Below are 17,857 nucleotides of genomic sequence, written 5' to 3'. Positions count from 1 at the left end.
CCATTGAAAGCATTCAGTTGATTCCTACCTTCCTCTAGGATGCTTGCTACAGAACAGAAAGCTAAGGGGGTCTGCTTTCATCCACGCTGCCATTGGCCTTGATTACTCAAGTTCTGGTATGACTTACTGGGGTGGAATATATCTTAGGGGAGGAAAAAAAGAAGGAAAAGAAAACAACACATAATTCTGACAAGATGCTTTTTGAAAAGTCCACCCAGCTGTTTCAAGTAGAGGACTGTAAAATTTATTCAAAGTAAAATTTGTTTCCCTTGGAAAGCAAATGTAGTTCAAAGAACTAGCTAAAGTAAACAGTGAAATTTAACTTGTTCAAAGTTTGTGCAGAGTTCTTTGTCCAGGCTCTCAGGAACCTTCTTTTCTGTGGTCCAGCTGTGTAGCATTGGAAAATTATCCTTGCATAACCTGAGGCGTAGGGGAAGGCCCTCCAAAAGAGGCATCATCCATGATAACCTCTCTCCCCTGTGGCTTTGAACCCCAGACTGACTAGAAGATGAGAACATTAGGCACATGGTGTAGTTTTCTCTTGCTGCTGTACAAAATGACCATAACTCTAGTGGCTTACAGCGACCCATTTACTAACTTGCAGTTTTGTAGATTAGAGGTCTGGCATAGGTCACCCAGGGCTAGAAGGAAGGGAGATGTAGGCAGAGCTGCATTACTTCCAGTGGCTAATTACATATGGTAGCAATGAATGAGCCAGAGGCTCAGTGTTGGATGAGGGTAACTTTAGGATGGTGGACAGCTCAACTGCCTGTTTCCTTGCCCTTCCCAGCACCTAGAGATGGGATGCTTTTCCATCATCCAAGCCAGCAAAGTTTCATCTCCTCTGACTATTCTCCCTTAACCACAGCTCCCTGGACTCAGATCCCAGCTCAGAATGGCCTCTGACTTAAGAACCTTTTGTCTCGTCTCATTGAATCCATGCAGACAATCCAGGCTAATCCTCCCACACATCAAGTCCCTTTTGCCAACTAAGGTTCCAGGAATTGGAACATCTTTGGGGCCATGATTCTCCTTAACTTACATGGGGCCGGGTGCTAATGGCTCATGCCTGTACTCCTAGTTACGCAAGAGGCTGAGATCTGAGGATCTGCAGTTCAAAGCCAGCCCTGGCAGGCATGTCCATGAGACACTCTTATCTCCAGTTAACTACCCGAAAACCGGAAGTGGTGCTGTAGCTTAAAGTGGTAGAGTGCTAACCTTGAGCAAAAAAGTTCAAGGACCGGGCCCATGACCAACAACATCTATAACAACAGAATATGGGCCGCAGCTATAGTGTGTTAGATACCTTTTCTCCAGGACTTCCAATACTTAGCAAGAGTATTATTGATGGAAAAATTAACTTGATATTACTTTAGACTTTAACATATTAAAAAAATAATTTGCAAGGATACAGCATTTTTTTTTTTGTGCCAGCTTGTGTCTTAAGTGTATGTAATGGGAAGAGGAATGAAAGCAGAAAAATCTGAGAATGGTAAATCTGTCTGTCTGTCTCCTCTGTCTCTGTCACACACACATGCACACACACAAAATCTAGGTATGACGCCGTGAGGAGAGAAAAACCTGAACACTTTTGTTGTCACAATCCCAGTTTGCCTCCATCCTTTTTCTTTTTCCTGTCTAATATTGTTAAATGTTTTACTATTTCTTTCTTAAAATTTTTTTTTATCTTGAAGGTATTGTACAAAGGAATTGCCATTTAATAGAGCAGTTTATGAATATAATATATCTTGATCACTATCACTCCTTTCAACAGTCTGACCCCTCCCTTGTCCACCCCTCCCTTGCTCTTCTTGAGACTTCTCTTGCCTGCCCGCAGTATGTTACATCCAAGGTGCCTGTGTCCTACAGCCCTTTCACCCAAGCCTGGCTCTGAGTCATGGCTTTGCTGCCAGCTGGCTGTCTGCTTTTAGACTTTCTATTCACTTCTCTGTCCTGATGTGAAGGGCTCACATACACAGTTTCTAAACTTTTTAAAAAATTTGTATTAAAAATTATTGTAGGGCTGGGGATATAGCCTAGTGGCAAGAGTGCCTGCCTCAGATACACGAGGCCCTAGGTTCGAATCCCCAGCACCACATATACAGAAAATGGCCAGAAGCGGCGCTGTGGCTCAAGTGGCAGAGTGCTAGCCTTGAGCGGGAAGAAGCCAGGGACAGTGCTCAGGCCCTGAGTCCAAGGCCCACGACTGGCCAAAAAAAAAAAAAAAATTATTGTAAAGGTGATATACATAAGTCAGATAGTGTGTACATTTCCTTTTAAACGGGATTACCCCTTCCCTCCCTTCCCTCCTTCGCAGTTTTTCCCCCTCCCCACTTCCCTCCCTGGAAAGTTGCAGAGTTCATTTCCAGCATAGTGTCTAGTGGGTTTCACTGCTGAATTGGTTCACCCTTTGTCCCACTATTTCTGTACTTCCTCTTCCCCTCCCCAAATCAGATCAACTTATATATAAGACCAAGGTTTGCAGAATATTTCCCTTCTAATATCTAGATCTTGCTTGTTTCTGTCGTGATGTTTCTGTTCTCGTCTTTACATTTGTTTATTTGGGTGTGTTCTCTTCCTTTTTTGGCCATGTTTGTTAAGGGTCTGCCAGTGTTGTTAATTTTGTCAAAGAACCAGCTCTTTGTTTTGTTGATTCTTTCTATTTTTTTTAGTTTCTAATTCCTTTATTTCTGATTTAATTAAATTGTTTCCATCTACTGGTTTGGGGTTTGGCTTTTTCCTCTTATTCAAAGAGCTTAAGGTGCATTAAATTGTTGATTAGCTATTTCTCTGATTTGTTGATGTAGGTGCTCAGAGCTACAAATTTTCCTCTGAGTACTGCCTTTGCTGTGTAGAAGAGCTGGTATTTTATGTGTTCATTTTTGTTAAATTCCATAAATGCTTGAATTTCTGATTGCCTCAATGACCCACTGGTCATTCAACAATGTGTTGTTCAGTCTCCCTGAGTTAGAGACTTTTCTAAGCCTTAGTAATAGAAACAGCTTGGTACTGGCAAATGAACAGGCCTAAGGAGCAATGAAATAGAACAAAAGACCCAGAAATGAACCCACAGACCTAAAGCTACCTAATATTTGATAAGGGTGCCAAAAACACAGGATGGAAGAAAGCATCTTCATCAAATAGTGCTGGCAAGATTGGCTATACACGTGCAGAAAACTGAAATTAGATCCTTTATATAACACCAGAATCAACTCCAAATGGATTAAAGACCTCATTGTAAGACCAGACACCCTGAAAATATCACAGGAAGGGATAGGAGAAACACTATAAGGCTCCTTGGCACATGTTAAAACTTCCTAAGTAAAGATCCAGAATCACAACAAATCAAAGACAAATTAGGTAAATGGGATTGTATCAAACTGAGTAGTTTGTGCATGGTAAAGGACATAGCTAGTAAGATAAATTGAAAGCCCACAGGATGGGAGAAGATCTTTTCTAGCTATGCATCAGACAAGGACCTCATAACTTAAATGTACTCAGAGCTCAAAAAATTAAACCTCCCCCAGTTAATAAATGGGCTAAATACTTAGAGACTTCTCTGAAGAAGAAATAAGAATGGCTAGTAGATACATGAAGAGATGTTTGACATTTCTGATCATAAAAGAAATGCAAATCAAAGCAACATTGTGTTTCCACTTCACCCTAGTTAGAATGGCCATTATCAAGAAAACTAAAAACAACAGATGCTGGCAAGGAGGTGGCCGAAAGGGGATGCTACTACACTGTTGGTGGGAATGTAAACCGGTTCAATCACTGTGGCAAGCAGTATGAAGGTTGCTCAGAAGACTAAACCTGACTCAGCAATCTCACTTCAGGGCATTTATCCAATTGACCACAAACCGGGCTACACTAAAGCCACCAACACAACCATGTTCATTGCAGTTTGTTTACCTTATAGAATCAACCCAGATACCTCTCAGTTGATGAACTGAAGTGTGATGGACATATGGGGTGTGTGTGCATGTGCGCGCATGCATGTGTATGTATGTGTGTGTGTGAGAGAGAAATACACACACAATTGAATTCTGTGCTTCCATCAGAAATAATTTTTTTTTTAATTCTTAAGGGTCTTGCCTGAGAGAAGCAAAGTTGATCCTTCAACTATAAGTGTATATTCACATTGCATATGTGTATATGTAACATTTTCTTTCAAATATACAAAGAATTGTATCTATTCATTACCTATAGGATTTTTCCCTTTTTTGTGGTTCTGGTATTGAAAACGGCCTTGTGCTTGCTAAGACGGGCACTCTGCTACATATACCATGACCTCAGTATTTTGCTTTTTTTTTTTTTTTTTTTTTTTGCCAGTCCTGGGCCTTGGACTCAGGGCCTGAGCACTGTCCCTGGCTTCTTTTTTGCTCAAGGCTAGCACTCTGCCACTTGAGCCAAAGTGCCACTTGTGGCCATTTTCTATATATGTGGTGCTGGAGAATCGAACCCAGTGCTTCATTTATATGAGGCAAGCACTCTTGCCACTAGGCCATATTCCCAGCCCAGTATTTTGCTTTTTATGTGTAGAGCCTCTTGCTTACCTAGGGTAGCCTCAGACCATAGTCCTCCAACCTTTACTTTCAAAGTAGCTGGTATACAGGCATGTACCAACACACTGAGCTTATTTTTGAGGCAGAATCTCATGGACTTTTGTCCAGGCTGGCCCTCAAACTTCAGTTCTGTCTCTACCAGCTAAGTGCCTAGAATTACAATTATAAGTACAATGTACAACATTGCAAACTCAGAAATTTCCCCCTTTTATTAGTAGAAACTTGTTCACACAGACATATGTTGAATTTGAAAACATTTGAATAAATATTTAGAAAAGAATAAATCTGGCAATCAACAAATAATTTTAAAGTGCTTAATTGCAAGACTAACAGAAAGCCATTTTTATTAACCTGATCCTTTTAATGGTATGGGCATGTAAAGTGGATTATGAATGTCTTTTATTTAATATACTTAGATAGCATTTACAAATCTGTTGTGTATTCATAAAAACCAGTGTGGAGATTTTTCAGTGCTTAATTTTATATCATCTCCTTTCTATTCTTGCAAGTATTGGCCTTTGCTTAGTTTATACCTTCTTATTTAATTAGAGAAAGAAAAATGCTTCTTTTAGTACAAGTGGGTGTGTAAATAAAGAGTCTCTAGCATATAAGCAGAGGAAATCTTTAGGAAAAGGTCTATGTTTTCAGAAGGAATTTAATATCCAAGGACAAAGCGATGAACAATGCTTTAATCACCAGTCCCCTGTGTCACCAGGCAGCCGTGTGTGCAGAGTTGTCATGGCTGGCATAATACTCCTTATTTATTTTATATTAATCAAATCACATACAAGAGCTGTACTTAAAGATGGCTTGTAACCATTCCAAATGTAACTAAACCACAGGCTTTAAAGAGGTGGGAAATTTACCAGTCAATAATTCTAGTATTTGCTGTGGTTTCCAAAGTGGTTGTTTTGTTACAAAAGAAAACATATTGTTACAGAATAATGCTGAGAGGAGGAAGGGACCCCTTGGGCCCTTTTTTCTGGGCAGGTTTGTCATTTTCTGGACAGCACACTGGCACATGGTTTGCTAGCTTTTGCATGAGTATGTGCTGTTGACCAGGAGCTCATAGGTAAAGAAATTCCTTAATTCTTCCTTACATTGAAAATCATCTTGGTTCCTCTCGTTTTAGTTGCAGGCACTGGAGCTGTATTCGCCATAGCTCAAATTGAAATTGTGGACGGCAAAAGATGTCTTAAAAAAACATTATCCAGTCTTGCTAGTATGACAAGTCTTATGTAGCTACCTGTACCAATACATGAATGATTTTTGTGTTTTTGTGTCAGTCTTGGGCCTTGAACTCAGGGCCCTGAGCACTTTTATTTAAGGCTCTACTACTTCTACCACAGCTCCACTTCCAGCATTTTGGCAATTAATTGGAGATAAGAGTTTCACAGAGGTCCTCCGATCTCAGCCTCCTGAGTAGCTAGGGTTATAGGTGTGAGCCACTGGCTCCTGGCACATGAGTGATTTTTCAACAAGAAAATATATAACTGACATTTCTCTCAGTAAACATCTGCTGCACTTGGTCCATATGGATCACCTGTGGAAATCTTTGCACATCACACTTGAATATATACGCTAGCTGGCAGTCCCTGCTGGGTTTCTGTCAGTGACTAATTAAAATGCTGGATCTCCTGTAAGATGGACAGTTACAGAGCATTGGGCCATGTCACAAAGCTCCTCATCCCAGTGACTGATGGCTTATTCATCACAGCAATGTCTGGGTGACTTAAAATGCAGATGTTTGTTTCTCACAGTTCTGAAATCATGCTGACAGGTGGTTCTTGCAAGCAGGACCTACACATGGAAAGTAGGGGGAGACATGGGTAGGGGAGGACACCAGGCACTGGTGGCTCATGCCTGTAATCCTAACTACTCAGGAGGCTGAGATCTGAGGGTCATGGTTCTATGCCAGCTCAGGCAGAGAAGTCCATGAGACTCTTTTTCCCAATTAATTACCAGAAAGCCCCAAAGTAGCGCTGTGGCTCAAGTGGTTCAGCAGTAGCCTTGACCAAAAACACTCAGAGACAGCAACCAGGCTCTGTATTCAAGCCCCAGAAGGGGCACAAAAGTAAAGGGATGGGAGAATACCAGGCAAGACTTGAGGGGATGGGGCACGTTGCCTGAGTGATGATACAGAGAGCGCATTGGCTTGGCTTATGCCGGCAGATGTGGGGGCTCTATGGGCAAGTTGGAGCCAGCAGACTTGCTGACGGATCGCTTGTGGGCTGTGAAAGCACAGGAGTAGAGACAGGCATCATGGTACAGCATAGTCTTTCAGCAGAAGCAGTGAGGTGAGAATAGGGCTGTCTGCTGCCGTGGGAACAGCTGACAGAGGGCCAGACTTTGTTTGGGCTGATAGACATCAAGAGATCTGTTTTGGACAGGTAACTTAAAGATGCCTAGTAGTTATTGCAGAAGAGATAGGGAGAGAGTTCTGGGAGCTCATATGAGCAGTTGTAGCGAAGTTCAGATCTGGAATTGGCAGTTTTTCACCCTTTTGTGAGAATCATTGAGAAGCTTTTGAAAATGTGCACGCTTCGCACCTAACTCCAGAGATTTTTAGTTTAATTGGTTTGGTGTGGGACCTTAGAACACTTCAAAAGAAGAAGAAATAACTCCCTGCTTGGTTCTAAGATGTAGCTAAGGTTTAGAAAGGCTTATATAAATGGTTTTCAAAGGAGGAAATAACAAGCCGGGCGCTATTGGCTCATACCTGTAATCCCAGCTATTCAGGAGGCTAAGATCTGAGGATCATGGTTCAAAGCCAGCTTGGGCAGACAAATTCCCAAGACTCTTATCTCCAATTAACTAGCAAAGAGTTGGAAGTGATGTGACTTAAGTGGTAGAGCAGTAGCCTTGGGCACAAAAAGTCAAGCAGGAATGCAAAGTGAATTCAAGTATTGGCAAGCATGCGCGCGCACACACATAGAATACAAATAGAAGAGAGAAATAGATGATCATCTTAGAAGTGAATTTAGATAGAAAAGGAGGATCAGAAGATAGAGCTCTGGACAACTGAGAAAGAAGCAGCAGCAAGGGAGTAGAGGAAGGAGACTGATGAACAAGAATGCATAAAGTAGGAGTGGGAGCTGTTAGAACCACAGGCCCCATCAAACCCACATAGTCAATAGCACACATTGTGAAAGATCCCTGCCCTTATTAAAATTTGAAAAGTACCAGTTCTTCTTTCTGTGTTACTTGGAGAAGAATGCTTTGGGTAGGAATCCAGGCACCATTTTTTATGCCTATTTTTCATGCCATCTCTAAATCACACATACACCTACACCTACACACACACACACACACACACACACACACACACACACACGTACCACCATCACCATCATTATCATCATCAGCTTACAACCTCTTCTTTAAAAGTAGCTTATAAATGATTAGATAGCTGGTTGTTTTGTCCTTAGGATCACACTTTGATGTTTGCATGAGAAGTAGATATTTTTGAAGGTGACATGTCAAGTGACTTTGCATGCATTTCTCAAGTTCAGTGACCTAGCCCCTCTGGAATTGAAGGAAGCTATTTAGGCTTTCATTACATTCTCCAAAGCTAACACATTAGACCCTCCAGGCTTCACGAGGGGCAGTGCCACAGGCACCCCACATTAGACACAAGCTCTCCGAGTGAAATCACACCAATTAATGGAGTCACACGGCCTTGCAGAAGCAGGGAGCGTGATTGTGGAGACAATGTATGTCTTCTTTTTCTTTCCTTTCTTAGGAAAGAGTTGTGTGCGTGGTGGTTTTTGCTTTTTTTTTTTTTTTATCCATAAAGCAACATAAGCATAGCAAACTGGAATGTCTATTGTAAGAGAGAGTGAATAGCGGGCACAGTGGGGGTTTCTGTATTGATAGCGTGTTGAAGTCTGAGAGTCAATTATCCAGAGCCACTGAATATCCTAGTCAGGAGTGGTTAGGAGCAAGTGGAAGCCAAGGGGAATGGGTGGGTGTGTTCAGACAATAGGCAGGCTCTACCCGCTTTTCTTCTTAACATTAATCGACTATGTGATTGGTGAAGAATACTACCAGCCAAGGTTTGTATTACATCTAAAATGTTCTGTTTCTCAAATGAGGCTGTGGGTACAATAAGTGATCTTTTATATTATTAATTCTCTTCCTTGAATGAATCATTTGATAAAATAATCTATTAAAATGGATAGCAAGTACTTTAGAATTTTACATACTACATTCTCTTTCTTCCTTTCCTTCCTTCCTTCCTTTTCCCCCCTCCCTCCCTCCCTCCCTCCCTCCCTCCCTCCCTCCCTCCCTCCCTCCCTCCCTCCCTCCTTTCCTCTCTTCACTCCCTCCCTCCCTTCCTTCCCTCCCCTCCTCCTCTCTCCCTCCTCTCTTGGAGACAGAGCCTTACTAGGTACCACAGGCTAATCTGTACTATATATTTCAGGTTAGATGTGAACTTTTTTTTTTTTTTTTTTTTTTTTGGCCAGTCCTGGGCCTTGGACTCAGGGCCTGAGAACCGTCCCTGGCTTCTCTTTGCTCAAGGCTAGCACCCTGCCACCTGAGCCACAGCGCCCCTTCTGGCCGTTTTCCATATATGTGGTGCTGGGGAATCAAACCGAGAGCTTCATGTGTAGGAGGCAAGCACTCTTGCCACTAGGCCATATTCCCAGCCCTAGACGTGAACTCTTGATCCTCCTGTTTCATCCTCCTGGGATTACAGATGTGTGTCATCATACTTGGCTCCTTTTTCTTCCACATTTCAGTTTTAAAATAATATCTGTTCCTAATAGAAAATACATCACTATGACATAGAGTATCCCCACTTCTCATCTTCATCTTCTGCTTTTCATAAGTAAGCCCTCTGTTTTCTATTCTTAAGTTCCACTGGGTACATTACAACCTAATGTAATGTATTTCCAATTCTTTTTTCCCCCTCTTAATATCCCCCTCGCCCCAGTATGGCACTGAGGCTTGAACTTGGGGCCCCATCCGATTTCTATCATAGTTTATTTGTTTTACCTATTCTTGAAAGTTGAAGTCCCAGGTCCTGGATGCTATGGGTCAGCAGGAGAAAGCAGAGTTTGAACTGGGAGATGAAGGCCATCATAGAGCACACACAAGATACTCCAGGAGCACAGAAGAGCAGCGCCTTTGGCAGGCCTGGGTGTGAGGATGGGAGAAGCTAAGCCATGTAGGTCGGCCATATCAGAGCTGGCTCCTGAAGGGCGAGTGGCCCTCCCATGTGAAGAAGTCTGTCTTCCCATGGCAGATCTCTGAATTTAGCCTTATTCGTACTGATTACAAAAAGCAGAAGTAGTCATTGTAGATACACAAAATTGCAAGTGAAAGAAATACCAACTATAGATACATAGTGAGATATATGGGTGTGTGTATGTATGTATGTACATACATATACACATATATACTACATATGCTATTAACAGACACATGTGCACATACACACATACGAGCATGCATGCACGTGCGTGTGTGCCAAAGACTCTAAATGAAGAATAAAAGGTGAGATTGCCTGTTCTTGGTGAATTTAGGTGAAGAAAAAATGGCATGTTTGAAGTCGGAGATGAAGACGGCTGGTAATTTACCTGCTAAGAACAGAAAATTGGGTTTGGAACAGTCAATGCAAATGAAGGGCCAGAACATTAGTTTGATTTAAAATATAACTGGAAACGACATCTATAGTGTAGACACTGGTAATGTTGACAAGACCACGTCTCAAGAATTATTCTTGCTTAGTATGGTTATATTTTGCTGGTTCTCTTCCTGCCTCTGTAGTTCTTAGTTTTTGTCTGTCTCCTAAATGTGAGAGCTTTCCCAACAGGGCTCTGTAGTTCTCTCCTTCCTACACCACTGCCCTCCATACAGGGCCGCAGTCTGCGTTCCCAGGGTGGTCTTGATTAGCCTGTAGTCTTGAGCCAGAGCAAAACTGGAACCAGATCTGTAGTAGAGGAGATAGGCTGGCTAGATAGAAAAAGTCTTACTTCAAGAAAATGCTGACGAAAACAAGTGTGTAAGAAAAGAAGATACAGGGGCAGTAAAATGTGAGCAAGAAAGAATGAATATGGGGGCTGGAGGTAGCTTGTAATAATCCCCTTAGATATTACAATGCATTTGAAACGTTTCAAATGATGGCCAAGTCATAGCTTAGTGATTATTTGACCTAGATTCTTGGGAACAAAACTTAAGATTTAATAACTGTGAAGAAAGAGTAGCTTTATGAAATACTGTTATTACATTGTGATGGATATTATACTTTGTAGGGAAAAGTCAACCTATGTTTTGTTACATAAACACATTTTGAAAAATTCTTTCCTCAACTCATTTGGTACTTTGTTACTGTGATTTTTTTTTTTAACTCATTTTGGAGCCTGCCATTCTTCATTGGCTTTTTCACTCAAGGATAGTTCTGTACCACTTGAGCCACAGCTCCATTGCTGGCTTCTTGTTGGTTAATTGAAGATTAGAAACTCACACATTTTTCTCCCCAGGCTGGCTTTGAACCATGATCCTCAGATCTTAGACTCCCTCGTAGCTAGCATTACAGGTATGAGCCACCAATGCCTGGCTACTGTGAATTTGTTTGTATCAGTTCTCTGGAAACTTTGTGAAAGTCAAGTTGAGCTCAGGCAGAGCATGTTCCAGCTTACATGTAACTGAATTATTAAGTTATACACATTTTATAGCTGTTCCCACTAGAAGAATGTCTTCTAGATTTTCGTTTTTAGTAGGTCATTGAATCTTTTTTACTTTATGGAGCAGCAAGAAATGCATGAAGGCATTTGAATTTAGAGAGGCTGTCTTGCATGTATATCAGAGCATTGGCATTTTGAGTCTATAAAATAAATTGACAGTGAATGTTTTATTTACCTGTTAGAATCACAGCTAGATCATCAAGTAGCATTTGGCCAGATATATTAAAATAGACTTGACGGCATATAAATGGAAGAGGAAAGCACTTAATCAAAACTATTTGTGTGCAGATCGCATGGGTATTTTAATGCCTTTGACAACAGCCTGTGTTTATAACTCAGAGGCAGAGATTATTTGAAAAGTAAATCCACTGTCCTACTTTTTTTATTTGTTTTTGTAATGAGCAAAAGCATTCCCTGGTTATTAAAAGTGGTCTAGTTGCAGAATTGTTCTAATACTTCGCCTGTCTAAATGGCCAAGCTGTTTGATAGAACTGGCAAGCATGAATGACAGGCGCACACCCAAGGTTAGACTTGCAGTGTTGGCTTCTCCCTGGCTTTCTCTCCCTTTAAGCCTCCCTTTCATGTGTAGCCAAGTGAAAGTCTCTGAGTGAAATGTAAGCCCTGCAGAACCTCAGGGGCCCTGGCTCGATGAGAGGCCCCAGAAGCAGAGCAGCGGTTTGGAAAGCCTGCGGAAGGCACAGAGGGCAGAGGCCTCCGGTGCTGACATGACTCCCAGACCTTTGAAAGGAGATGAATGAGAAGACTTCGCCTCCCTGGGCTCTGGGATGTATTTACCCACCAGAGTAGTCCCAGGTTTTTAAACCAATTGTTTGGGCTTTATCCTTCAGATGTTGCAGAAGGAAAATGTGTTCTTTTATTGCTCTTCCAAGTCGTTTAACCATTTATCCTTAATCATCTGCAGTCGGAGTGGGAAGAAGTCTTCTAAAGATCACTGAACTTTGCTTGATTTGAAATCAGAGGAGAATTTGTGGCATTTCATGTGGGAAACCTTCTTCGGAGAAACTTGACACAAACTGGCTTTTCAGTGTCCTCGAATGTAATTGAAAAAGAACACCATAGAAAAACACTGCCAGATGCACACATGTCTGCTCCTGGGTTAGATTGCCATAAGCCTCATGCTTCTTTCTCTGTGGTTATTGATCATTGAAATAACCGTGGCAGTCAGCATTTAGCAAGTCAGTGTGAATTAATGAACTTTGGCTTGCATCACAGGGCTGCAACCCTAGGCTAGCCAGAATGTCTACCGCTGTTACCATAATACGTTTCCGCCTTGCCACTTGCTCGATTAAGAAGACTTGATGATTTTAGGAGCACTTAATAGATTTGCCTTGTGGGAAAGTTAATTTGTCCATTAGGCCACTGCTGTACGGATGTGATCTATAAAGCAATAAATTTCCTCGGGTTCCCACACGAGCGTATCACAAAAGGACCACACTGCCGCTCGTTTGGGAACTTTACAGACCCTTCAAGCACTGTGCAGAATGGTTTCTATGAGTACTAAGTCTGAATCTTGGTGCATGGATTCGGCTGGCAAAGATTTGGGCAGAGTAGGCCAAATAGAGCTAATTGAGGTGGGGGAAGATTGAGTGAATGGGCCATAATGGTGAATAGAGTTATTTGTCATTGAGTTTGTAATAGGATTTTCAATTAATTCATGCAGGCTTCCAGTGCCTTCCATTAGCCCTGTCAAGATGAGCTACAGCCCCATCTAAAATGCCATCCCCTATTAAACGGTGCGTGTCAGTGAATTTGTAATTTCTTCTGTTCAACCAGAAGATGAATGGATCAGACTCAGAAAACAAATGGGGGTGCTTCAGAAATGCACATTTCCAAATCCTCGCCACTTCCTAGAGAGGGACATTCTTTGCATTGTTCTGGGTTGAATATATAGTAAAAACTGTAATTGCCATGTGACTGCCTCCAAAAGGAAGAAAGCACCTAGCAGCGTGGAGACAAACGCCTCGGCAGGTGTCCATCTCCTACCAAGCCATGGTTGTGGTGGTTATGGTATTGATGATGATGATGATGTTAGCATGTGGCATTTACTGCCTTCTGAGCCATTTTGAGGGGCTTAATGTACATAAACTCAGTAAATCCCAGTCCAGATGAGGCACAGAGAGGGTAACCTGTGAAGCCAAGGTTACACAGCTAGAACATGAAGGTACTGGGATTCAAGATGTGGATTCTGTGGCTTGCACCTGTTCCCTCTGAATCAGTCTCCTTGCTGAGGAGCTCTCTGAGTTCTCTCCCATGCTCTCCTTCTAGCTCTTCCTCCCTCCTCAGGAACAGCAAACTTGCTGTGTTCATCCACTCTGATTCCTTCAAACCTATCACAGGAAAATTGTTAAGCAGTGATAAATAGATTTCCCCCAAAAGACACACACACACACACACACACACACACACACATATGCATATGCATATATTAGGGAATTTCATAGAGCCTCTGTGAGGAAAGACAAAAGTTAAAATTCCACCTTGGACAAAGTTGGATGTGGAATGGAGTGTGGACAAGGTTTGTAGCGTTAGGAGGGACCAGGGGTCCTCCATACTCTATCCTTTCATAGGGAACCAGAGGCTGCAGCAAATTACTTGTAAAGTCGTATGAAGGCTGAGTCACTAGGGTTGTGTCATTCGAGGCCAGGTCTTAAGATAGGGGTCCCAAATCAGAGGGCCAGAGTAGGTACCAAGCTCGAGTCCTGTCTGCCCAGATGTTGACCTCTTAGAGTTGCTTTTGTTTCCAAACTACAAGCTAAAGCCAGATGACTGCTCGTAGCATCTTGAGGACAAGAATGGCTATTTGCCTTAAATCAAGCTGAAATATATAGCTAAAAAACTAGCTGGTGGGCAGGCTACATTGAGTCTCCCTTGCTGACTGGAAACCAAAGTAATTATTCAAAACTTTAGAATGAAGTTCTGTTGCAATCAGAGGTATACTACTTTGATGACACTTTGTCTTTTGTTGCTGTTGTTGGGGATAGTGTAGAGAAGTAATATGAGTTATGTGACTAATTAGAATGATTAAACTTTGAAAGTTTCAAGCATTTCAGCTAGGCACCAGTGGCTCATGCCTTTAATCCTAGCTACTCAGGAGGCTGAGATCTGAGGATCATGACTTGAAGCCAGCTCAGACCTAAGAGTTCATGAGACTCTTGTCTCCAGTAAATTACACACACACGTACACACACTCCCCCCAAAAAGCTGGAAGGGGAGCTGTGGCTCAAGTGGTAGAACACTACTAAGCCTTAAGCAAAAGAGCTCAGAAACAGTGCCCAGGCCCTGAGTTCAAGCCCTAGAACTGGCACACAAGCACAGAGAAATTTCAAGCAGTTTAGGCCAGTGATTTGCCCAGGATTGTTACTCACCCACCCACTTCAAGTCTGTTTTCCAGTCTGCTGAAATGTCCAATACCCGGCCATAATCTGTCTTCCTGTGCTTCCTATAAGGGACTTACCACTGCTCACAAGACCCAGCAAACTCTTAAGTTGTTGACCTGCCACTCAAGATCCACCATGAACCAGCCTTCACTTGCCTCCCCTGTTTTTTTGGTTCCTTCATTCCTACCCAAGAGCGTCATGATCTTTGTGAACCGTGGCCCCCCTGAACCATGGCCCCACTACGCGCCGTGCAGCTGCTCACTTCTGTAACCTTCCTGAGACTCCTCACAAGTGCAGATCCCTCTGCCTGGAGTGTTCCCCTCTTGCCTTCCTCCAAGCCAACTCTAACCTAGCTAACTCTTAGGGATCATCTAAGAACCAGCCAAGGATTTCATTTCCCACCCCCAAACCTCACTCTGCTGTCATCATTTCTGTGTTATCATTCCTAATGTCTTATCTCTTCGAAAGAAAAGAACTGAACTATGTTCTTTTTAAAATCTTCAGCCCTAGTGCAATTGCCTGGGGGACCCGGAGGTGGGGTGTGTGGAGGGGGTGGTGGTGGTAGTAGTGGTGGCAGAAGAATCTTGCTAAATATTTGCCGGGTGGGATGAATATGTAAAGGCATGAGAAACAGGAGCCTCCAGTATTTCAAGGAGTTATCATAGACTTGTCTCATTTGCCGTTTAGCCTTTAAATCGATGATATGCTTCAGAATGCCCGGAGATCTTTACGTGCCAGGTAATGTCATGGATGGACACCCAGTGCATTTCCAAGTATCATATTCAATCCATTTGATGATTTAATTGCTTGGGGGGGGGGGGAGGCGTCACACAACTTTACCATAATGTAAGGCAGTAACGTTTAAATTTCATCTCTTAGCTCATTAGCCTGCCAAAGCTTCCCAACCAGGAAAGTTGAATAATAGTTCATTGTAGAAGACAGAGTACTTACAGATTTCAAGAAGAGGCTGGGACTGCCTTCCTCACTTTTGTCTTGGGCTTATGACCAGCTTCTGGCAAATTTTGCTGAGTTTATGAGACACTGAGATCTCCTGTCCACATTAGAGGCTGTATCGACGAATGTTTGCTCAAACTCATTCTGATTTTTTTTTTTAATTTGTCAAGCTTAAGAGAAGTTGGGAAACTGAGAAATTGTACTTCTGTTTAAAATTTGTTTTTCCTCAGTGCTTACCACTGATCCTAATAAATAGATGAAGTTTGGTTGTTGTTTTTTTTTTCATGCATTTTAAAATTTCATACTGGAGAGTCAGGCCCAACAATTATACTTTCATGTCCTAATAATCCCAGGCCAACAGACTAGAATTCCCACTAAATTAAATCTAAGAATAGAAAACTAGAGTGTGGCTGGCGCCCAGATAACCTACTGTTTTCAGTCTTATTCTTGACATTTGCTTAATATTTGTTATTTATTGGTAACACATCAGTTTTGTTTGTTTTGTGGGGAGGGGGATTCTGGGGCTTGAACATGGGACCTTGTACTTGCTAGGTAGGTGCTCTACTGCTTGAACCATGCCCCAACCACAAATAGTATTTTTGCCCTGGTGGTTCTGGATAACAGTACATTTACTCCTCCTCTATAACTGGGATGGTAGCTCTGTACCACCACCACGCCCAGCTTTCTCATTGATTGAAATAGGCTCTCACACTTTTACCTGGACCAGCTTCAAACTGTGAGTCTCCCTGTCTTCATCTTCGGAATAGCTTGGATTATAGATGAGAGGGAGCCACCGTGCCTGACTACAAATAGTTTTTTAAATGCAAGATTTACTTAAAAGGGCAATATGTGGATTTGACCTTCACTTAAAGACAGTGATTGGTGTAGTTGTATTTTCAGAGATATTATTAGACTGTTTGTTCATTAAAGTCCATCTCTTTTTTTTAAAGGGTATACCTCAGTTACCATGTGCCAAAGCATTATATAACTACGAAGGAAAGGAGCCTGGAGACCTTAAATTCAGCAAAGGAGACATCATCATTTTGCGACGACAAGTGGATGAAAATTGGTATCATGGGGAGGTGAATGGAGTCCACGGATTTTTCCCCACCAACTTTGTGCAGATTATTAAACCATTACCTCAGCCCCCACCTCAGTGCAAAGCACTTTACGACTTTGAAGTGAAAGACAAGGAAGCAGATAAAGATTGCCTGCCTTTTGCCAAGGTGAGGTTGCAGGGAGATTGCTTTCCATTTACCTGTGATTCCTCCCTGTCTGGAATATGGATGGTATTTCCTCTTGCAGAAAGATAAAACTTTGTGCCAACTATTTCATTATGCTTCTAAAAATACCTGTGGGCCTTCTTTTTTGAGTCTTAAGAAGACAATTTCATCCTTTGACCCTTCTTGTGAGAGATCATTCTGGTTGTGGTTCTGGGTTGCATGATTTTAGAGCATATTTAGAGCCACCATTGATTTCGAAGCCACTTTGAAGAGTGTGTGTACCACCCAGGGATGGTAAAGTACCGAATTGTGAATAATATATGGAAATGTCATGACTTCCTCAGTTTATATGCAAATCTCTTTGCTGAAAAGCACACACAGGAATCTGTTTACTGAATTGATAACGGTTTGGACATTTGAGCAGAATATGGTGTTTTTGTTGAGAAAAGCAAGTAGGCGGTACATTTCAAAGGGCATTTGGTATGTTATCAGAGGGAGAAAGGAGGAAGTATGAGAGCAATCTAAACAAAAAGTCCAGATGCTGCTGAGCAGCCTTTGAAGTTGCAATTTCTGGATATAAATAAAATAAGCATCCAGCTCCTTGCATAGACAGTGATGGTTTACAGCCATCCACAACGTGGGGTTGAGATTGATTGATTGGTAGTTATCATTTAGTTCAGGATAACCATGGAGTTTGTGTGCTAAAGATAGGTTGTGGTAGTTTTGTTCATATACCCTTAAAGCTTCATTGAGAAGGAAAATTATGGGAGCAGGGAGACTAACAATCCACTGTTTCTTATAGGATGATGTTCTGACTGTGATCCGCAGAGTGGATGAAAATTGGGCGGAGGGAATGCTAGCAGACAAAATTGGAATATTTCCCATCTCATATGTGGAGGTAAGCCTATTTGTAGCATCTCAAATCCTATTCGGATTCAGCTTAGTAAATGAATCTTAATTATGCAATCTGAATTTCAAGAGGTTTTCACACCCCAAAGCCCCAGGAATGCCCTGCTGGGATCAGTGGA

At 42.0% G+C, this 17,857-nt stretch overlaps 1 protein-coding gene across 2 annotated transcripts in view; it reads left to right on the top strand.

The window, feature by feature from the left end:
- The window catches only part of Sh3rf1 (SH3 domain containing ring finger 1), a 136,511-nt gene that overhangs the window by 70,606 nt on the left and 48,048 nt on the right, over positions 1 to 17,857 (top strand). For both annotated transcript variants that reach the window (XM_048330735.1, XM_048330736.1), the window contains exons 3-4: positions 16,557 to 16,832; positions 17,632 to 17,727. In XM_048330735.1, coding sequence (XP_048186692.1) covers positions 16,557 to 16,832; positions 17,632 to 17,727 — 372 coding nt within the window. The remainder of the gene's footprint in view (positions 1 to 16,556; positions 16,833 to 17,631; positions 17,728 to 17,857) is intronic.

The sequence above is a fragment of the Perognathus longimembris genome, chromosome 21 (assembly GCF_023159225.1).
Source record: "Perognathus longimembris pacificus isolate PPM17 chromosome 21, ASM2315922v1, whole genome shotgun sequence".
NCBI lineage: Eukaryota > Metazoa > Chordata > Mammalia > Rodentia > Heteromyidae > Perognathus > Perognathus longimembris.
This window is presented reverse-complemented; position numbering and strand designations above follow the sequence as displayed.